At 43.2% G+C, this 23656-nt stretch overlaps 1 protein-coding gene across 3 annotated transcripts in view; it reads left to right on the top strand.

Annotated features, from left to right (window-relative positions):
- Positions 1-23656, top strand: part of LOC116401025 (regulator of G-protein signaling 3-like) — a 29055-nt gene that overhangs the window by 3358 nt on the left and 2041 nt on the right. Inside the window, exons 6-19 of one of the 3 annotated variants that reach the window (XM_031879198.1) lie at positions 1283-1506; positions 5793-5874; positions 7545-7650; positions 7984-8083; positions 8159-8425; positions 9342-9381; positions 10263-10513; positions 13297-13380; positions 17588-17699; positions 18768-18907; positions 19053-19512; positions 19590-19834; positions 21862-21908; positions 21991-22089. In XM_031879198.1, coding sequence (XP_031735058.1) covers positions 1283-1506; positions 5793-5874; positions 7545-7650; positions 7984-8083; positions 8159-8425; positions 9342-9381; positions 10263-10513; positions 13297-13380; positions 17588-17699; positions 18768-18907; positions 19053-19512; positions 19590-19834; positions 21862-21908; positions 21991-22089 — 2257 coding nt within the window. Of the gene's footprint in view, positions 1-1282; positions 1507-3115; positions 3717-5792; positions 5875-7544; positions 7651-7983; positions 8084-8158; positions 8426-9341; positions 9382-10262; positions 10514-13296; positions 13381-17587; positions 17700-18767; positions 18908-19052; positions 19513-19589; positions 19835-21861; positions 21909-21990; positions 22090-23656 lie in introns of those variants that run through there. The other 2 variants (XM_031879199.1, XM_031879200.1) reach the window with 2 other exon arrangements.

Raw genomic sequence — 23656 nt, 5'->3', positions numbered from 1 at the left:
TGACTCTAAATGGACCATAATGTACTAAATGAACATCATGCTGTATTGAAGAAGACTTGAAACTAGAGATTGAGACCATAAACTCATGTTTACAATGTTTACTGAGGTAATAAATCAAGAGAGAAGTAGAGTCATTTTCTCATAGACTTCTATACAACCAGAGGAGTCGCCCCCTGGTGGACACTAGAGAGAATGCAGCTTTAACACATGAAGCTCTGACTTCACTTTAAAGAACCGGAGGTTTGTCTCCTGGTTCTAACCCGTTCAGATCCCAGTGGACTCTTCTAGGACGTCTAGATCTACGATTTTTCCTTCACCCAAATGCACAAACATACAGTATTTGATTGGGTCTCTTTAAGCCAATCACAGCGTTCCACATCACCTGAAGTTAAACCGGTTGTGTGAACTTCTGTTGGCTTTCATGGAGCAGCTTCAGCTCTGAGCCCTCTAAAATGGAGCGGGTCCTGGTCCTTTAAGGGCCCTACAGATCAGAAGTGACACACACAGACTAACATGTTAGCTTCATTAGCTCTGGCAGAAACCCTCAGGAGACGCACACACACACGTTATATTTATAGTAGATATAGATTAAACTGACTCCTGCTCTCTCTCTCTCTCCCCGGGGGTCCACACGGTTACCATGGGGATGAGAAGCTGCCCTTTAACTATGTGATCCTCACAATACCCCCATCCACTCCTTCTATCTCAGTGTAAACTCCTCTCTCTCTCTCGTCACACTGAGATCTGACTCTCATTCGACCGATCAGAGGACGAGCAGCAGCTGCACTCGTAGTATCAGAAGTACTGTCAGTAGTAGCATCAGTAGATGCAGTAGTATTAGAAGTACTGTCAGTAGTAGCATCAGTAGATGCAGTAGTAGTATCAGAAGTACTGTCAGTAGTAGCATCAGTAGATGCAGTAGTAGTATCAGAAGTACTGTCAGTAGTAGCATCTGAAGTATTTGTTCCTCTTCAGCGGGTCATGGAGTCTGACTTTGATATTTTCACATCAAGATTTGACTTTTTTTAGGAAACATTTTAGAGGAAACAGGGTTTTTAATCCAACAAAGTTCAGAACCTTCAGAACCTGAATAAAGGAAGACTCCTGGTTTAAGATCTGCACGTTGTTGGTTCAGCTGCAGGTTGAACTGTGATACAAGACCACCTGTTCTGGTCTGGTTAGGTCTGGTCTGGTCTGAGAAGAGGCGGGATGTTCTGGAAGAACACGGCCTGGTCGTGGGACGATGCAGCAGATAATGATGATGGTGGTTATTTGCTTGCAGCAGACCTCCGGAGGGCTCCGTACTCCACTTCAGATACTGACCTGAACCACATCCCCACCACCAAAACCACAACGGCCGCCACAACCAACCTGAACCACATCACCACCACTGGACTCAAAGTAGTGACGGACCACAGTCTGGACCTCACCAACCCCATCTACAGCAGCTACGTCTCCACGCTGTGTGTCAACATCAACCGGCGTCAGGCGACCCAGCAACTACCGGTGAGTCCTCCTCCGCTGTCACACATACAGCGTTACAGACTTCAGCAACACAGGGGTCATTAAATAGACAAAGTCAGACTTGGTCTTGACCTGTCTTCATTTAGGACTTGACCTTGCATTTGCTGGTCTTGACTTGGAACTTGTTGATGTAGACTCTGGTCTTATTTGATATCTTGGGAGCTGCCTTTCTTTGTTTGAGATGTATCTTGCTTGACTTACCTGTGGCCCTGTGGTGTTTTGGAGGTTGGTGGAGAACGTCTTGAAGCAGACTGATTGAGTGAGGTGTTGAATATGTCTGAGAACACTGGAGATGCATCTTTGAGTCCATGCAGGTGTATCCATGAACCCATGCAGGTGTATCCATGAACCCATGCAGGTGTTAATGCATTTTGTAGCATCTCTACTTAGCCAAGCTGCTAACTAGCTAAGATGTCATTGACCAATCAGATGATCACAAACAGACTGTGTTTGACTGTTTTTCTTTAAAGACTCAAAGATTCACATGTGATGAATTATAGAGTGAAGCTTCTTCTGCTCCCACACATGTTTACTGCATAATAACACAGCACCTTATTCCCTAAGACCTGAACCCATCTGATCCTGGACTGAACCTAGACCTGATCCTGAACCCTCAAACAGTGAGGACCAGGATTAGATGTCCTCACTATTACGGTCTGAAGCTCACATCGGTCCTCACAAGAGCAACAACTCTCAGGAGGACGAGTGTGTGAACCAGCTTCACATGTCATGTATGATACATGATGCATTAGTTACCATAGCAACAGTGCTCCAACACACGTGCTGCTTCAGAATAAGAGCCTCAACATCATTTTGTTTTGAAAGGGGAAGCTAGAAAAGAGCATCAGGCGATAAAGAGATGTTTTAAGACAGAGTTTCATCAAATGTTCCAGCAGCAAAGACTTCCTGTCTCACTGTCACGGGGTGTGGTGGTGGACTCGAATGCAGGACCAGAGGCAGTGAGAAACAGGTTTTAATGAGTATTGAACCAAAATAGGAATCGTTACCAGAACACAGGGAGTCCAAGCACAAGACAAGAAATGAGGGGGAAAATCCAGCAGGACGAGGCAGAGCAGGAAGACTGGAAAACCGGGACCTGGACGAGCCAAACGGGCAGGTAGACATGACAATGGTCTGTCAGTGAGTGGCTGAGAGGCTGGAGTTTATACTGTGACTGATAGAGGCAGGTGATGAGGAGGGAGTGCTTGATTAGTGACCAGAGGCAGGTGAGGGGAGGTGTGCTGATGATGAGGGAGGCAGACAGGTGCACTGAATGAGCTGATAGGTGAGGTGAGTGAGAAATAAAAAGACAGGAGAGAAGGGGCAGAGCTGTGACAGTCACAGTGAACCTGAGTCCACTTTTGTGGGTTCCGGTTCAAGTCATTTCAGGTCTGTGAGGGCGAGCGGGACCGGGTTTACGGTTCAGGTCTGTGAGGGACTAGCTGAAGACCGTCAAAGTCCAGAGTTGAAAACAGTCGATCCTGAATGACAGCGTTCACACGGGGAGGGGGAGTGTGTGTGTGTGTGTGTGTGTGTGTGTGTGTGTGTGTGTGTGTGTGTGTGTGTGGGAACCAACAGTCAGAAGAATAGCAGGAAACACACACTCACAAACAGAGTGTGTATCCGTCCGATAAGACTCACACTTCCTGAACTCTCTGCTCTCTAACATCCAGTAGACTGTTGAGTCTCTCACACACTGGTCCACCTAGACCACTAGACCAGCTGGACCTGGGACAGACCTGGTTCTGTAGATCTGGATTGGACTTGTTGTTTTTTTCCCCTGGTTTTGTGAAGTCTGGATTTGGATTAGTCCAGATTCTTTGTCTCTGAAGCCTGGAATAAATCTCTTTCTTATAATCTGGACCAGGGTCAGATCTATTTCTGGTTCTGTAAATTTGGACCTGGTTCAGACCTGACTGCTCTTGTAAAAGTTTGGGTTAGACCCAGATCTGGCTCTTTAAACCTGAGCTGGTTTCCATCTGGCTCTGGTTTTTGTTGAAAACTCTTTCTGTAAATCTGGACCTGGATTAGACCTGGATCTGTGTTTATTATTCTGAATCAGACCGGATCGTCTGAGCCCTGGATCTGAAGATGGACGGGTGGACCTGCAGGATTTGAAATCAACGTGATCTGCTGTGATGCACACGATCCACAGTCTGTGTCGAGTCTGCATCGGACAGAATCTGCCTCAGGTCTGATTATTGATTCTGATTTAGGGACCAGTTCCCTTTTTTATTTGGACTCTGATGAAAGTTGAGTTCTGGATCAGAACTCTGTTCATTCTGTCTTCAAACTCTCTGGAGGAAATTAAGTGGGTTAGGGTTTGGGGGTTTGTGGGGTTGGGGGGGGCGTTCAGCTTCGGATTACTTACTACAGAGTTTCCTTCAGGTTGTTGTGAGACTAGTGGATCCTAGACCCTCTAGGGGGGTCTGGGGTCATGAAGAAAATGTTAAGGTGAGCCACCAGGACTGTTGTCCTTTAGGTGTGTTTTCAGCTCCCAGTAGGACACAGTAGAGTCCAGTAGGGCCCACTAGAGTCCAGTACTGGTTTCAGGTTTCTGATACCAAGATGACATTAAATCGTCAGTTTTTTTAATGGAGTCGGTGTGACAGACATTCACCAACAAACGCAAACATCACAGCAGGAAGTCTCTTCTGATTGGCTGCATAGTGTGATGTCACTACAGGCTGTTTGTAGGTTTTTGACAGGAAATGACAGAGTAGTTTGTGTGACAAGTCGATCAATAATTCAAACACATTAAAACTGCATGATGGTACTGAGAAACTCTGTGTGACTGTGTGTGTGTGTGTAAATGTGTGTGTTTGAACAGGCTACACAAACATTCGAAGACAAACTTGAACTCTTCAGTTCGGAGCGAGGTGTTTATTCCGCCCTGAGATTTGTCTTCAGGCCTCCTCTCAGGCTGCAGCTTGTATTCAGCCATGAGCTGTAGAAGTGTAAGAAGTCACCGTGATGTCACCCGTTGGTTTGTGGAGGGCTGTTTTGAAGCCTCCAGTTCGGCATTTTGACCGAAGCCATCTTGTTTTCCTGAAACCAGAAGGGACACCAGAAGGGGTGGAGCTACGAACGACTGAACGCTGAATACAATAATTTTAGGGAGCAAAGTGTTTCGATCCTCTTTGATGAAGTGAAAACACGTCGTAAGACGAAACGCAGGGCAAATAAATACCCAATGTTCACTGCTGCCGTGGATGAACCAGGGTCCTCCTCAACACTGGGCCCACTGAGCATGCTCAGTAGCGTTTCCTTTAGCCCCGCCTCCCAGCCTGTTTCTCATTAATACCTCATTAATTTAATACCTGATGATTAAAATAAGAGTTTGTACCTCAGAATAGATATATATATAAAGAATATGTTATTACATATAATGATTAAATATTATTATATATGTTATTACATATAATATGATATATGTTATTACATAACGATTACATGTTATTACATAATGATTACATGTTATTATATATATGATTACATGTTATTATATATATGATTACATGTAATGATTAAATGTTGTTACATGTAATGATTATATGTTGTTACATGTAATGATAAATGTTATTACATACATCACTGTGTTTAAATATCAGACGTCTCTGTGGACATGTGAACCAAACTGAACCTTTAGAGAAACACAAACACTGAGAGTCTGAGTCCTCTTTAAAGACCTCCTCCCTGGTGTGTCTACTCAGACCCGGCAGGAGGTTTAATATCAGCCTGTCAGTCTGAACTCAGGGACATTTAACTTCCTTTGTGCAGAGAAAACTCTCAGGAGGAGTCATGGTAACAGACATACCTCCAGTCCGGATCTGGATGTGTCAACATGGCCGAATACATCAACAGTGTTCATCCTCTGGAGAGCAGGAAGAGCAGCAGTCACTAACATCGACAGTGTTCATCCTCTGGAGAGCAGGAACTTCATTCATCCTCTTGAGGGCAGGAAGAGCAGGAACTTATTTTATCTTCTGGGGAGCAGGAGGAGCATGAATATGTAACTTGTAACAGATATTCTCAACAGTAATAAAGTGTCACATCAGTTTCACAGTTCTGGTTTATCGTTTTCAGGATGTATCAGCAGCCACAGAATCAATGTATGTATATGTATGTACAACTAGATGGATGTGTACATGTATATCTATGTAAAGATAAGTGTATAAGTACAAGTATGTATGTAAAACTACATGGACGTGTATAAGTACATGTATCCTATAGATCCAGCTGAACTGAACTCTCTTTGTTGTTTCCAGGTGAACGTTGTTCGAGGAAAAGATGGTTTTGGATTCACGATCTTCTCAGATTGTCCAGTTAAAGTCCAAGCTGTCGACACCGGTGAGAAAACCCACTATTTAAATATTATAAACAATGCAAACATGATCACTATTATACACATAAACATTATAAACACTATAAACATAAACACTATAAACATTATAAACATGAACATTATAAACATGAACATTATAAACATTATAAACATGAACACTATGAACATGAACATTATAAACACTATAAACGTTATAAACATGAACACTATAAACATGAACACTATGAACATGAACATTATAAACACTATAAACGTTATAAACATGAACACTATAAACATGAACACTATAAACACTATAAACATGAACACTATAAACACTATAAACATGAACACTATAAACACTATACACATGAACATTATAAACACTATACACATAGACTATAAACACTACAAACATGAACATTATAAACATTATAAACATGAACACTATAAACATGAACATTATAAACACTATAAACATTATAAACAAACACTATAAACAAACATTATAAACATTATAAACATGAACACTTTAAACACTATAAACATGAACATTATAAACACTATAAACATGAACATTATAAACACTATACACAAAGACTATAAACACTATAAACATGAACACTATAAACACTATACACATGAACATTATAAACACTATATACACATAGACTGTAACACTATAAACATGAACACTATAAACATGAACATTATAAACATTATAAACATGAACACTATAAACATGAACACTATAAACATGAACATTATAAACACTATGAACGCTATAAACATAAACACTATAAACACTATAAACATGAACACTATAAACACTATAAACATTATAAACAAACACTATAAACAAACATTATAAACACTATAAACATGAACACTATAAACACTATAAACATGAACATTATAAACACTATACACATAAAGACTATAAACACTATAAACATGAACATTATAAACATGAACGTTATAAACATGAACACTATAAACATGAACACTATAAACACTATAAACACTATGAACATGAACACTATAAACACTATGAACATTATAAACATTATAAACATGAACACTATAAACATGAACACTATAAACATGAACACTATAAACACTATAAACATAAACACTATAAACACTATAAACATTATGAGCACTATACACATAAACACTATAAACACTATAAACATGAACAATATAAACACTATAAACACTATGAACATAAACATTATAAACATTATAAACACTATAAACATAAACATTATAAACACTATAAACATAAACATTATAAACACTATAAACATGAACACTATAAACATGAACATTATAAACAGTATCAACATGAACACTATAAACATTATAAACATGAACACTATAAACATTATAAACATGAACACTATAAACATTATGAACAACATAAACATAAACTTTATGAACATTATAAACATTATAAACACTTTTAACATAAACATTACAAATCAGAAAGCAGTCAAACAATAATATAAATTGATAAACAGCTCACCTCCCTGAGTCCTAGACATAAGTTATGTAGCCTAAAGGTCATGAACTTCTCCGCCACCTGATTGGACAAGGACTCACTAGCTGGGCTGTGATTGGTCCAAACTGTAGAACAAACCACCTTCAGTTGAGATCTGTAGCAGTGAGTTTACGAGGCTTTATTTGTTTGTAGGAGGTCCGGCTCACCGGTCTGGTCTCCGTCATGGAGACTCGGTCCTGCAGCTGAACGGACTTCCTGTGGAAACCTGGAAGTGCGTCGACCTCGCCAACACCATCAGGTAGCCCCACCCCCTCAGAGTCTGACCTACTACCTGTTACCTGTTAGTGTTTACTCTGTTTAATTAGAACTTCATATGGAAAATAAATCCACCTTTTGGGTCTCAGCAGTCCTCCGTACTGTCTAAAGGCAGACGAGTCTAGTCTCAGGATTAAACAGCTTTACAAAGTTTGCATTTAAAACCAATACAAAAAATAAAATAACTTGATTTTTTTCGAGACTTACACCCATTAATTTTGGATTGAAAACACAAGTTTGATGAATGTATTTAGATTTTATTGTTGACTTTAATATTTTTCACATCAACAATAATAACCTGTCAGTCTGTATTCAGGAGCTGCTCGTCTCAGATCGTGTTGGTGGTCTGGAGAGGTGGTTTACCTGAGCTCAGGTCAGGATGTGAAGCTTTGCTCCGCCCACCAACACATAACCAGGTGAGTCTCTATAAATAAACAGTCCGACACCTGCTGGTCACAACAGGAACTGACCGTCTCCTCGTCGTTTCCTAGACAACAGGCAGGAAGCTCCTGCCTCACCCCGCCCACAGTAAACATGGCCGCAGATGGGGTCAAGGGTCAGGGGTCCGGTCTAGTTGGGGGGCTCTGGGATCTCTGTGGAGGGACAGGAAGGAGGACCATGAGGAGGAGGAGGAGCAGGAGGAAGATCAGGAGGTGACCGAGTACTCATCTCGCACCACCACACTCAAGGGCACCCGCGTGACATCATCAGACGGAGACAATTACATCATCCTGTCACCTGTCAATCCAGGAGGACAGGTGAGTCTGAGGAGGCGGGGCCTCTCAAAATGTGTCTTCTCATCGAAGGTAGAACAACCTTCGGATCCATCTGAGCCTGACTTAATATCTCACTAGAACAGGGGTCGGTAACCCGCGGCTCTCTCAGCCCCTCTGTTGCGGCTCCCTTGACAAAAAACATTAAAATAAATAACTTTTTTTTCTTTTTGCACAGTGGACTGAAGGCCTGCATAGTTCTGTTTAGTGCTGTGTCCTCAATGTAGCCCTACACATGCCAGTGTATTTTTTTTCTCCTCTTCATAAAAGTTAAAATAGCAATAAAATGTCAATAATTGTCTTTATTCTTGTTCTATTATTTCATAAATACAACAAACTATAGTTTTTGTATATATAATATAACTATATATAAAACGTATATAAGCTGTGATATCGAATAGCTTTTGCGGCTCCAGACAAATTTTATTTGGTGGAAAATAGAGCAAAATGGCTCTTTGGACAGTAAAGGTTGCTGACCCCTGCACTAGAACCTTTCATCTGACTCCAAAAAACACCTAGAACATTTCATGAGAACCATAACATTACTGATAGTGTTTCTCCTGAACCCAACATAGAACCTTTAACATTCAAACATGATGCAGAACCTTTAATCAGACCCAAACAACACCTAGAACATTTCATGAGAACCATAACATTACTGATAGTGTTTCTCCAGAACCCAACATAGAACCTTTAACATTCAAACATGATGCAGAACCTTTAATCTGGCTAATAATCTTTCCCCTCCACTAGAACAGAACTGACAACCTTTCTCCCCACCAAGAACCCTGAAGCTTACGTAGAACTTTCCAAGCAGACACGATCAGTCCGATAGAACGTCGTCATCATGATGTTTGTTCTTTCACAGTAATCCTAATAATGTTCCGTCTCTGTGTTTTAGCTGCTGCAGCCAGTTTATCATGACAGTAATGGAACTCTCGGTAACACCACTCTGACTATTGATCATTCATGAATGTATTGAATATATTACCTGTGTATTGATGATATATAAACATCGAACAAAAAGTTTGGAAATTAGTGTTTGGTAGATCATTTCTCTGTTGTAACAATGATTCTTGGCAATAAATGTTATACCGTTGGAAAGCCTGTTTATTTACCTTTCAAACGGTGCCCCATTCATAAGGAACATGCATTTGTGGGATGAGCAGCACAGCTGAGTATGTGGGTTGCGCCCATGAAAACTTTGCCAAATCTTCTCTGCCAATGCCAAACAGCTTATTTGCTTATTTGCTATTGACTCTTGTTTGGTGTTTGGTGGATTGAAGTCTATCAGTAACAAGGAAGAAACAAGACATATTGGCAATTTCCCAATTTATTCATTTAACTAATTAATTTACAGGAGCCTCAGTAGTGTGTGGAAGAACCATACACAGCCACAGCGTTCTCCCGTCTTCTCCACACTTTGACCATATGATCCAACTTCCTTAGGCAGAATCTGGACTCATCGCTGAACATAACGTTCCTCCACATGTTCAGGTTCCAGTGCAGGTGTTGCCGACACCAGCGCAAACGGGCCTGACGGTCAATAGCAACAGCAGAATAAGCTTTTTGGCATTGGCAGAGAAGATTTGGCAAATTTTTCAAAGGCGCAACCCACATACTCAGCTGTGCTGCTCATCCCACAAATGCATGTTCCTTACAGATGGGGCGCCGTTTGAAAGGTAAATAAACAGGCTTTCCAACGGTATAAAATGTATTGCCAAGAAGCATTGTTACAACAGAGAAATAATCTACCAAACACTAATTTCCGAACTTTTTGTTCGATGTTTATTACTGCTGTTATTTTGTTGTTGATCACCAGGGCGTCTGTACCAGACTCACCCCAGCAGAGGTCAGAACCTCCTCCACGACCCTCCACCCGGATCGTCGCGGCGACTTATCGGTGGCTACACCTCCACCCTGCCCCCGCCCCCCTCCTCTTCATCAGCCCCGCCCAGTAACTACGGCAACTACCAGAACTGCACCATCGTCCAATCACATCTGCCCTGCCCTGCCTACGGAACCTACGTTACCCTGGAACCCAAAACCCTCATCTTCCCCATCTTTGTCCAGGTAAGACCTTAAAATCTAATCAGGTTCTATGTATTAGAACCTTCTTATATACGGTTGTATTAGACCAGTTTTATATATCGGACTCTTCTTATATACATTTGTTACGTTCCCCGTTCTGGCATCTAAGGGATGCGGGGAGTAACGGTGTTATTTTCCCGGGGAAAGAGACTGAGCAATTGATGATGGTTTAACGAAAAAGTGTTTATTATGATAAGGCTAGCTGCTTGCACGGCAGCAACAGATAACTACTTTCTGGTAACAGAAAGCGACAGTATACAAACACCACAGCCCACACGGCTGGTGCAGCAGTAGAACCCGACGTTACCTGCATATCCGCAGAGGTGCGAACAGAACCAGACTGCAGCTCTAACTCACGCATCCTCACAGCCATATCTGCCTCCAATTTACGTAACCTGAACTCATACTCCCGCTCTCGGTCTTGTTCTCGCTCTTCCTTCTCCCGTTCTCGCTCTTCCTTCTCCAACTGAAGACGAGCGAGGCGCACTTTTAAGCGAGCGTCATCCCTAGAACCAGAAGCTGACCCCGTAAACAGCAGATCAAACTGAGGCCATGTGCGTGGCTTCACCTCCGCCCTGCCTCTCTGTGCCGCCGGAGTGAAATACTCCACGGTCTCCTCCCACCCCGGAGCATCCCCGCTCCCGTCACCCAGAGATACTGCTGCCACTGCCCCAGCCGCAGCCGCTCCGTCAGGAGCCTCCTCGGGTGCCGGTAACCGGAGAACACCCTGCATACATAAACTGTTAAACAGTACGGCTTTGAGTTCCCCCTTCGAAAGGGCACTCGACACAGAGATACTATAATGCGCTGCCACCTCCCGCAACTCACTCTTCGTACACTTCTCTAACTGAGTGATAGAAGGAGTCGCCACAAATTCCTCCACATTAAACTCTGCCATCCTCACACAGCGAAGCAAGGGAAAACACACAGCAGCCCTAGCTCACTGCTAGCAATGCCGCCAACACTACAGCACTCAGCTGAGTTATCTCACAAGCTACAAACAGCTGACACGTACACACAATTACGCTCACAAGTGACCACCGTGATAAAAGGTTGATACCGGATGCCACCTACCACCATTACACAGTGTTTACGGCCCTCTCAGCAAAAATACACAAACCTCCTCAGATCCTGCCTAACCAAACCTTTACCTGCCCATCTTCTGGAGCGTGCCGGGCTCGAGGCGACTTGAAAGGTAAACATCAGCGGCCGAAACCCTGAAACGCCTACCTCCACCAGGGACTGATCCCCACCCAGGATTACTCCGAAAATAAAAAAGGCAAAATAATAAACAAGTGCCCGATGGAAAGACCGTTAAGCCCAGCTGGACACTCCCCTGTCTTTTCTGAGGAAGCTGCGGTACCGTTTGCTTACAAGGGACAATAAGACAGACCACCAGACATCAACACCTACCACAACAGCACTTAACAACCGGACCCTCAACAACTACCCAATCCGCTCTTCAGATCCAGGACGAGCCCCCATTTGTTACGTTCCCCGTTCTGGCATCTAAGGGATGCAGGGAGTAACGGTGTTATTTTCCCGGGGAAAGAGACTGAGCAATTGATGACGGTTTAATGAAAAAGTGTTTATTATGATAAGGCTAGCTGCTTGCACGGCAGCAACAGATAACTACTTTCTGGTAACAGAAAGCGACATTATACAAACACAACAACCCACACGGCTGGTACAAAGGTGCCGATGGTCCACCGAAACACACACGCAGCTCCACTGCTACGCGTTGCCCAAAGGGTGTCTGCTCTCACACGCACAGCCTCACTACTGTCTGCCCAAGAGAGAGAGAGAGAGCCCGTCCTTCCAGAGATCCTCTCCTTTTAGCCACCAGCCACAGCTAATGGCGATTCAACGCAGCCCGGTCCAATCAGTCGCTGCAGCTGGCATCTGGGACAGAGGGTGGCACCCGAGAAGACTGAGGAAACAGAGGGAGAGCACAAACACGGCACGTAACAACATTACATTACAGTCATTTAGCGGACGCTTTTATCCAAAGCGACTTACAATTCAGATTCTACCACATTCATAGGCGCAACTTTTGGGGTTAAGTGTCTTGCTCAAGGACACATCGACTAGCCGGGGATGGAGCCTCTGATTGAAGGACGGCCCTGCTCTCCACTTAACCACACTCGCCCTTACATTAGACCCGTCTTCTATATGATTCTATGTATTAGAACCTTCTTATATACAGTTCTATGCATTAGTGTGGTGGAAAAAAACTATTCAATAGTACCGAGTGAGTCCTATAATACTGAAACAAGAAACATGGAGGAAAGAAGTTTGTCTTTAAAGTATTTATTCTCTGACCAGAGAAGGCTTCACCGTCATACAGACTGCAGGTCAGTCTGCAGAGGATGAGCCAAGAGTTCAGTTTGTCTCCTGCTCTTAACCATCTCAGCACACAGTAGGGGGAACATCAGGTATTTACAGTATAACAATTGATCAGCGGTTTCAAGCTCCCCATTGACCCCTCCAGTCACCCCTTCCTCTTCTGAGCCTTGTCACACAAAGATCTTTCTTTATTACTCTTGCCTATCTCTGAGAATCCTCACGCCTCAACATTCTCCGGTTAAACTGCAACCCCCATTTGGTTACTTCCCCTTATCAAAGATAACCCATATGGTCCTGTTACCACTCTCCTGTACGGTTCTATGTATTAGACCCTTCTTGTATAAGGTTCTATGTATTAGACTGCTGGTCCTGAGTCTCTTTTGTTGTGAGGTTGGGTTCTTGATGTGTTCTGTTTTCAGCCCCTAGACCTCTGCAGCCCAGACAGAACATTGCTGATGTCAGAGGAAATGGTTCTACACCAAGCCCACCTCTTGCCTGCAAAGGTAACTGTACTACAAGTATTCCAGTTCTACTACTACCAACGAACTACAAGCACACAGGTACTGTAACTGTTCCAGTACTATTGCCAAAGAACTACAAGTACTCAGGTCCTGCAAGTGTTCCAGTACTACTGCCAAAGAACTACAAGTACACAGGTCCTGCAAGTATTCCAGTACTACTGCCAAAGAACTACAAGTACTCGGGTACTGTAAGTGTTCCAGTACTACTGACAAATAACTACAAGTACTCAGGTACTACAAGTGTTCCAGTACTACTGCCAAAGAACTACAAGTACTCAGGTACTGCAAGTGTTCCAGTACTACTGCCAAAGAACTACATTGTACTCAGGTACTGCAAATCAGAGCTGAAACAAGGAAACTAATCTACTACTTATATTTTATTTGATTCATCGTTTCAATAATTAGTATTAATAATAAAATACTGCTCTCAGAATAGTACTACTAGTATTACTGCATTAAAGACACAAAGTGATTATTGATCCGAAAGTCTGCAGTCTGAACCTGATCCTGAAGGCCATGAAGACCTGAACCAGGATCAGTGTCACACACACACACCTACACTTACACACACACACACACAGACACACACACACACCTACACACTAGAACATGATGTCACTGTCAGACATTTCTCAGGTTCACATGACTGTGAATATTTAAATATGAAACAAACATGCTGTGATGATGTCATGACAGCTATTAATGGTTTAATTGACAGTTACACTAAAACATGGAAGAGCAGCCATGGCTTGGTCAAGATAACTGGCAATTAATGAAAAAACGTGACTTTGCTCTCGAAAGGTCTCCAGTCACAAAGACTGATACTGATCATCTCATTTATACAGGCCTAAGAAACAAAGTTGTCACGAGCTACGCAAAGCCAAGATGAATTACTTCTCAAAACTTATCGAAGAAGCTGAGGGTAGTTTAACCAACTCTAACACCCATAAGTATCAGAGAATAAAGGAACTGAGAATAAACAACCAACCTATCTCTGATAATGCAACAATTGCAAATGAATTCAATGCTTTTTTTGTAGACTCAGTACAGGAACTCGCAAACAATTTTAAACCAGTAGAACCTTCCCCGAGACCTGGAAAACAGCCGTTATCAGTCCAATCTTTAAATCTGGTGAGCAAGACTTCACATGCAATTACAGACCCATCGCCATCCTCCCAGCTGTCTCCAAGATACTGGAAAGAATTGTAGCAGAGCAACTCATAATACATGTAGAGACAAATCAGTTACTGTATCAACAACAATGTGGATTCAGACCCAAACATTCTACTGAGACTGCAAACTGTCATGTAATTGAAAAAGTAACAGATCTTTTGGATAAAGGTCATGCTGTGGGAGCAGTTTTATTCGACTTAAAAAAGGCTTTCGATACCGTTAACCACAGCGTCTTGATATCCAAACTTCCCAAATTTAAAATTTTCTGATCATGCCTCACAATGGTTTGACTCGTACCTCAGGGGAAGAGTACAATGTGTGAGAGTCAATGGGGAAAATTCCACCATCCGTGCCAATAGCATGGGGATACCCCAGGGGTCAGTCCTAGGTCCTGTGCTATTTAGCAAGTACATCAACAACCTACCCGAGAGCTGTCCTGTGGTTGGCTGCCAGATGTATGCCGATGATAGTTATTTATACATCTGCCAGAACATCTAGCAAGGCCGCTGACCAGCTTACTGAATCCTTACATTCTGTATCACATGGCTTGAGTCCTCTCACTTAACACTGAGTGTAAAAAAAACAGTTTCAATTTGTTTTTCAATAACGACACGAAACAAAAATGCAAGATTTATGGTAGAAATAAAGAATGAGGTCATCAGTGATGTTGACAATGTCAAGTACTTAGGAATCATCTTAGACTCTCATCTAAGATTTGATAAACAAGTGCATAATATCAGCAAAAAAGTTAAATCAAATCTCAACTGCTTCAGATTCATCAGAAAATATCTGCCATTCAGTAGAACCCAGCTCTACATGCACGCCATGATATTCTCACACCTATCATACTGCATCACTACCTGGTCACAAGCCTCACAATCAACCATACAACCCATCATATCACTGTAACCAGACATTAAACACAATCAACTGTACAACCCATCATATCACTGTAACCACACATTAAACACAATCAACTATACAACCCATCATATCACTGGATAACCAGACATTAAAAATTATGGACAAAAACCAATGAGGTGGCACCATTGTCACATCTTAGAAAAACACTATGTTCAGCTTTGAAAGCTTCATAAGCTATTCCAACCTAAAGCTTATGTTTAAATGCCTACATGGTGACGCTCCTTCACTGCTTCATGACTTCGTTACAAGACACCAGCAGAGTGAACACACGGTCCTCAGGAAACGGGAACTGTCGCATTGCATTAAAGGAGCAAAACTATGGAACGGTCTACCAACTCAGTTGAAAATGCAACACAACTTTAATGTTTTTAATAGAGGTATTAAATCATGGCTAAAAGAGAAACATTGTTCTCACACCCTGTAAACACACTTGCACTTTGTGTATGTATCTGTGTTTTCTTTCTTTTTTTTCTATTTTAACTTTGTTGTGGACAGGTGTTGTAAATTAGCATTTCGCTACATACTGTAGCGTGAGCGGCTCCTGCCCCGTTTCTAGGCGGGGAAGTAGTTTGCACCTAGCACGGTGGTTACTCCGTCGGCTGTCCCACCTGCGAGGATATGCGTTCCTCCTTGAGGTCTCAGAACAATACCTTAACTATAACATATTTAACCATTGTCAACTTTCACAGATTCTTAAATTCTCATGAACCAGACTTTGCTCTTGATAATCGGTCTCAGGTACCTGAGTCACGGTTTACAATTTCAGTTTTGAAAACTCCCAGGATTCAATCTGATAAATCTGTATATCCTTGTCTTTGTAATTTCATATGCTATATATCAATCTAACCGGCGGAATGCAGCCTCCATTTTGCGATGAAAATCTCCGCTCTGTTGACATGAAAAGTGAAATAATCACCGAATTATGATCGCGAGTTATCATATCTGCTGGCTAATTTGAAATGATGCAACAGCCCGCCGTGGGTCTTTATGGACTTACTAATGTGTTTTGGACTAAATCTTTTACTGGATTCGACCGAGTGGACCCTTAGCGATCAAACAAGACCGTTTTTGCTGGACTAGCAAGCACAAGGGGGACGTTATAAATCATAATCGGTGAGTCACGGCGATATTTTATCAGCTATTTTTGGAGTGCTTGTTTGACAGAGACGTTAACTGTACCTGCTGTTATTGTATCTTGAAATGGTTTGCATAAATCGAATTACAAGAACCGTAGCTTTCTAATGAGATATCACATTAATACTCATCGTTACAGCAAATACAGTACATAACACAAATCTACACTTAACATAGATTCAATGAGTAAAATACTGTAACATATAATATCCTCTATAAGTAAGAATATTGTAAACATATAATACATTCCATAAGTAAACATATTTTGACATTCTTATTATTGTGACACTTCTACTCACCACTTGGGGTGTTATTAAATCCTACTAATAATGTTTTTAATACTGAAATCATTCACAGTAACTAAAGGGTCTTATTTTGGGTAACTAAAGGGTCTTCTTTTGGCCATCTCTGAGGGGGTAAGAAGTCTATCCCATTCTATAGTTGGGGTGGGGAGAAGCCCCAATCTCACAGTTTTTCTGCTGCTTTCTATGCTGCTCTAAGGCTGGCACCTCCTTCATTTCATGTGTCACTCATACATGAGTCCTCCTCTCTCTAGAGCTGACACAGAATGTAACTGGTGGTAACTGGTTTGATCCTGCTAGAACCAGAAGCACTGTATGGCTCAAGTGACTATTTTAAACAAAGTGTCTAACTTTAAACAGTTTATATGTTAAATCACAGCAATCATAAAATAAAACAATTCACATTATGATTGTTATAAAAAGTGTAAACAAGCTATATGTTGTGCTGGTTATACTTTGAAATCAAAAGGGTTGCAGGTTATAATAGCTATACTTTATGCTTTCATACTTTTCTACGATCTTTCTACAAAACACTTAACACAGTGCATCTGGGCTTTGTGCGTAAATGTATGTTACAATTCTATTGCTACTGTGTGAAACATATCAAATAAAATAAACATTGTGTGTGTGTGTGTGTGTGTGTGTGTGTGTGTCAGGTGACAGTGTTGATCTACAGTGACCTCATGCTGTTCACCAGAGAGGACGAAGCCGGACGCTGCAATGTCCTACAGAGTCCACTGTACCTGAACACACTGCAGCTCAGAGAGGGTACACACATATATTACATTACATTACAGTCATTGAGCAGACGCTTTTATCCAAACAAACTTACAATAAGTGTATTCAACATATTCAAGAGAACTACGAGTCACCAGAAGTCAGAAGTGCATCTCCTTTAAACAAGCATCTAAGAGCATAAACCAGAGCAGAAGTACAGAAACAGACAAGTATGAATACAGTAAGTGCTAAGTGGAAGGCTCAGGGTAGGCCTTCTTGAAGACGTGAGTCTTCAGCCTGATGAAAGATGGGCAGCGACTCTGCTGTCCTGACGTCAGTGGGGAGTTCATTCCACCACTGTGGGGCCAGGACAGAAAACAGCCGTGACCGGGTCGATCGGCCGCAGGGACCTCTGAGCGATGGGGCAACCGATCGCCCCGAGGCAGCAGAGCGAAGTGGTCGGGCGGGGGTGTAGGGCTTGACCGTGGCCTGGAGATAGGAAGGAGCTGTTCCTGTCACTGCCCTGTAGGCTAGCACCAGAGTGAAGTTGTGTGGGAGAACTTGGGGCGATTGAACACCACGTGTTCAGAGGGGAGGGAGAGCTGAGGGGGAAGAGCTGGAGAGGGTAGAGAAGGAGAGGGGGGGCTGAGAGAAACAGATTACTGACCCGCAAGTACACGCTCTAGAAGTCATTGCTTGACAAAGTCTGGCTTGAAAAAGTCGCCATGTTGCCTTTGTTTGCCCGACGCTTGGAAGCTGATGCTTTCAACCACCAGCAGTGGTTAAGGACAGCTGTCTACTGATTGCTCATTGTCTGCCAGGAGTGCAAGCCACGCCCCTGCCACTTAACGGGGCAATTGACCAGGTGAATCCAAAACACATCTACCTTACACAGACAGAGACTGCAAAAGTATTAACACGAAGCAGCCTAGGTACAGCTAATAACAACATGTAAAGGCAAAAACAATATACTGAGTCTGTTCTAGGTGAGTCAGGAGTTCAGTATCTCTCCAGAAGCCTATACGCACACACACACACACAGAGACAGCCTGCTACACATTTATGAGGAGGATATGTGAGCTATCTAACCGTTGTGTGTGTATATGTGTGTGGGTGTAGTCCCTTCCCAGCCGCTCCACATCTTCCTCCAGACTCCTCGTCTTCTCTTCAGTCTTCAGACGTTCAGCATCGATCAGAGACTCAGAGTCAGTCTGTGTCTCCGTGACAACGTCCACCTACAGCTGGTCGCTAACCACCAGGTGAGACAGGAAGTGACACGCGACCAACAGGAAGTGACACGTGACTAGCACACATCACTTGTAAACCACATACACTCTAATGTAAATGCTAAACCCTCTTCCCCCTCCTCTCCCTCCTCCTCTTCTCCCTCCTCTTCCTCCTCAGCTCTCAGACCTCCCCTCAGATCTTGGCGTCCTCTCTCTCGGTCAGTGTGACCTCCTCCCTTGCTCCTCCTCTGATCCTCCCCTCACCCACTCTTCTTCCTCCCAATGTGACGCCCCCAGCTCTGCCTTCTCCTCCTCCGCTCCTCCCATCTTCTCCACTTTCTCCCCCTCCTCACCTCCTTCTAGGACCTTCACCACCACCCATAAGCTCCTCCCCCAGCCTTCCTCCTCTTCCTCCCAGAGGAGTCCAGTGTGGAAGGAGACAGGAGGAGCAGAGGAGGAGAGGAGGAAGAACAGGTGTGAGGAGGTGGAGGAGCGGCAGCAGGGGGAGGGGGAGATCACCTCGGAAACATCAGAGAATGTGGGAGGAGTCAGGGGGCGGGGCTTCAACAGGAAGGAGGAAGAAGAGGAGAGTGATGATGAAGAGGAGGAAGAGGAGGAGTTAACCTTCAGACCTGCAGGTGAGTTCATCTGCTCCTGAAACAAATCCTGAAAGCAGTTGAAGTGTTGAAGAGTAATTCTTCTTCATGTCCTCTAGTTCTGCGTCGTTCTCTCTCTGAGGGTTCTCTGCTGAAGGAACCTCGATCGCCTCACTTCCTGTCTGACAGCACTCACTTCCTGTCTGACATCACCATCCACAGACTCACCCGCCACGCGACCTCTGACCTCGACCCCGACACAGGCCACGCCCCCCGCCCCCCCTCTATCCACGCTCTGAGGAAACAGCTGACCAAAGAAGGGGGGTCACTGCACCACATGCTGGTGCTCCTCAACGGCACTAAGGTAGAGACCAGCAGAGACTACCATAGACCAGTAAACACGACCATAGACCTGTAAAGACTACTATAGACCAGCAAAGACTACTATAGACCAGCAAAGACTACTGTAGACCAGCAAAGACTACTGTAGACCAGAAAAGACTACTGTAGACCAGTAAAGACTACCATAGACCAGTAAAAAATACTGTAGACCAGCAAATACTACTGTAGACCAGAAAAGACTATGTAGACCAGCAAAGACTGCTGTAGACCAGCAAAGACTACTATAGACCAGAAAAGACTACTCTAGACCAGTAAAGACTGCTGTAGACCAGCAAAGACTACTGTAGACCAGCAAAGACTACCATAGACCAGCAAAGACTACCATAGACCAGCAAAAAATACTGTGGACCATCAAAGACTACAATAGACCAGCAAAGACTACTATAGACCAGCAAAGACTAATATAGACCAGCAAAGACTACTATAGACCAGAAAAGACTACTGTAGACAAGTAAAGACTGCTGTAGACCAGCAAATACTACTATAGATCAGCAAAGACTGCTGTAGACCAGTAAAGACTACTATATACCGGCAGAAACTACTATAGAGCGGCAAAGACTACTATAGACCGGCAAAGACTACTATAGACTAGAAACGACTACTATAGACCAGAAAAGACTACTGTAGACCAGAAAAGACTACGGTAGACCAGCAAAGACTACTATAGATCAGTAAAAACTACTATAGAGCAGCAAAGACTACTATAGACCAGTAAAAACTACTATAGACCAGCAAAGACTACTATAGACCAGTAAAAACTACTATAGACCGGAAAAGACTACTATAGACTGGCACAGACTACTATAGACCGGAAAAGACTACTATAGACCAGCAAAGACTACTATAGAACAGAAAAGACTACTGTAGACCAGCAGAGACTACTATAGACCAGCAAAGACTACTGTAGACCAGTAAAGACTACTGTAGACCAGCAAAGACTACTGTAGACCAGTAAAGACTACTGTAGACCAGCAAAGACTACTATAGACCAGCAAAGACTACTGTAGACCAGTAAAGACTACTGTAGACCAGCAAAGACTACTGTAGACAAGTAAAGACTGCTGTAGACCAGCAAAGACTACTATAGACCAGTACAAATTACTATAGACCAGAAAAGACTACTGTAGACCAGAAAAGACTGCTGCAGACTAGCAAAGACTACTATAGACCAGCAAAGACTACTGTAGACCAGCAAAGACTACTATAGACCAGCAAAGACTACTGTAGACCAGTAAAGACTAACTTAGACCAGCAAAGACTACTGTAGACAAGTAAAGACTGCTGTAGACCAGCAAAGACTACTATAGACCAGTAAAAATTACGATAGACCAGAAAAGACTACTGTAGAACAGTAAAGACTGCTGCAGACTAGCAAAGACTACTATAGACCAGCAAAGACTACTGTAGACCAGTAAAGACTACTATAGACCAGCAAAGACTACTGTAGACCAGTAAAGACTACTATAGACCAGCAAAGATTACTATAGACCAGTAAAGACTACTATAGACCAGTTAAAACTACTATAGACCAGTAAAGACTACTATAGACCAGCAAAGACTACTCTAGACCAGCAAAGAATAGTAGAAAACAATAAAGACGGTTAGAGAACAGTAAAGACCAACAGAAGTATAGTGTGTAGAAAACATTAGAGAGCAAACCAGCAGAGACCAGTAGAGTTTGGAAGAGGGATTTAAAGTTGAGTAGGGTCTGGTAGAGTCCACCAAGGACCAGTAGAGCTCAGTAGAGTGTGATAGAAACAAGTAGAGTGTGGTAGAGTCCACCAGGGTTAGGTAAAGCTCAGTAGAGTCTGGTAGAGTCCACCAGGGATTGGTAAAGCTCAGTAGAGTCTGGTAGAGTCCACCATGGACCAGTAGAGCTCAGTAGAGTCTACTAACGTCCACCAGGGACCAGTAGAGTCTGGTAAAGTCCACCAGGGACCACTAGAGCTCAGTAGATTCTGACAGTCAGTTGTTGTTTTGTTTGTTCAGGATACAGAGTTCAGAAACCTTCAAATGACAAAGAAGACCAAGAGTCTGTATGTACACACACACACACACACATTCATACACACACAGTTTGTTTGTACTTCTTGTCTCTCTGACTCATCGTCTCTTCAGTGCCGCTGACGTTCGGAGCCGCCTCCTGTTTCTACGGCAACGGAAAAACAGCACCTGTTCCCACAGTAACAGTTTGGAGAAAGCTCTGAGAAACAACAGGTAGGAACTGATGAGGACCCTCAGTGAGTCCTACTGGGTCCTACTGGTCCTGTCTGGGTCATACTGGGTCTTGTTGGTCCTGTTTGGGTCATACTGGGTCTTATTGGTCCAGTTTGGGTCATACTGGGTCTTATTGGTCCTGTTTCGGTCATACTGGGTCCTACTGGTCCTGTTTGAGTCATACTGGGTCTTATAGGTCCTGTTTAAGTCCTACTGGGTCCTACTGGTCCTGTCTGGGTCATACTGTGTCTTATTGGTCCTGTTTGGGTCATACTGGGTCTTATAGGTCCTGTTTGAGTCATACTGGTTCCAGTGGGTCTGAGGTACCTGTGTTGGGAACGTAAAGGAGCGTGTTTGAGTTATCAGCAAATATGAAAAACTAAATTATTGACATCAATAGAATTATTAATGTCAGTAAGATTATTAACAATTAAAATAATAACGGGGCACCACCCTGAGAACAGGGACCAATAACCAAACTATCAACTAAGTCTCATAATGTCAACAGTCAAAGTACTACACATTCAGAGTGAACAGTGAAGGTTTGAAGTTGAGCTATAATCACAATACACATGCACAGAGTAATCACAGACAGCTGCTCTTCAAAGTATAACAGAAGTTCTATTAATAATGATCATGTCAAATAATATCTAAACTAACAACTACTACTATACAATTATGAGCACGCTATCTAACATCAACAAACATCTGTGGTGAGAGAGAGTTTGCGTATGTGTGTGGTGTGTGGGGGGGAGAAGCGAGACTACTCAGACAATGGCCACGTGGGACTACACGTTGAAGACAGATCGAACTATCAAAATGGAGGTGTAGTTTCACATGTGACCACGTCTCGCGACACCACAAAATGGCGAGAGACTCTAAAATGGCGAGAGACTCTAAAATGGCAAGAGACTCTAAAATGGCAAGAGACAATAGAGATTGCGTTATCTGCACGTGTCTGAGGTAGTTAGCTCAACCAGTATATACATGTAGCTTAACGTTATATGTGTGTGTGTTTGTAGAAGAAAAGAGAAAGCAAACAAAACAAAATATATCCTCCAAAACAAAGCAGATCCTCACCACCGCGGTGAAATCCGGAGACTGTTATTCTATCATACAGGAACCCGGCTGACGATCTTGGACTCGCCCAGTTGCAGTTCTGATCTTTGAACCGATAAAATAACAGTTACCGACCCCACTAGCGCTGAATGATCTATCTCAACACGGTGACCCGGCATCGCCCATAGGCCATCAGACCTCTGGAGCTTGTCCAGAAAGCTGCAGCTCGCCTGGTGTTCAATCACCCCAAGTTCTCCCACACAACTTGCCTTCTCCGTTCTCTACACTGGCTCCCTGTAAGAGCTCGCATCCAGTTTAAGTCTCTGGTGCTATCCTACAGGGCAGTGACAGGAACAGCTCCTTCCTATCTCCAGACCATGGTCAAGCCCTACACCCCCGCCCGACCACTTCGCTCTGCTGCCTTGGGGCGATCGGTTGCCCCGTCGCTCAGAGGTCCCTGCAGCCGATCGACCCGGTCACGGCTGTTTTCTGTCCTGGCCCCACAGTG

Source organism: Anarrhichthys ocellatus, unplaced genomic scaffold (genome assembly GCF_004355925.1).
Source record: "Anarrhichthys ocellatus isolate YVR2014 unplaced genomic scaffold, GSC_Weel_1.0 scaffold235, whole genome shotgun sequence".
In the NCBI taxonomy this organism is placed as follows: Eukaryota; Metazoa; Chordata; class Actinopteri; order Perciformes; family Anarhichadidae; genus Anarrhichthys; species Anarrhichthys ocellatus.
Note: the sequence above shows the minus strand (reverse complement) of the source record. Positions and strands in the feature narration are given on the sequence as shown.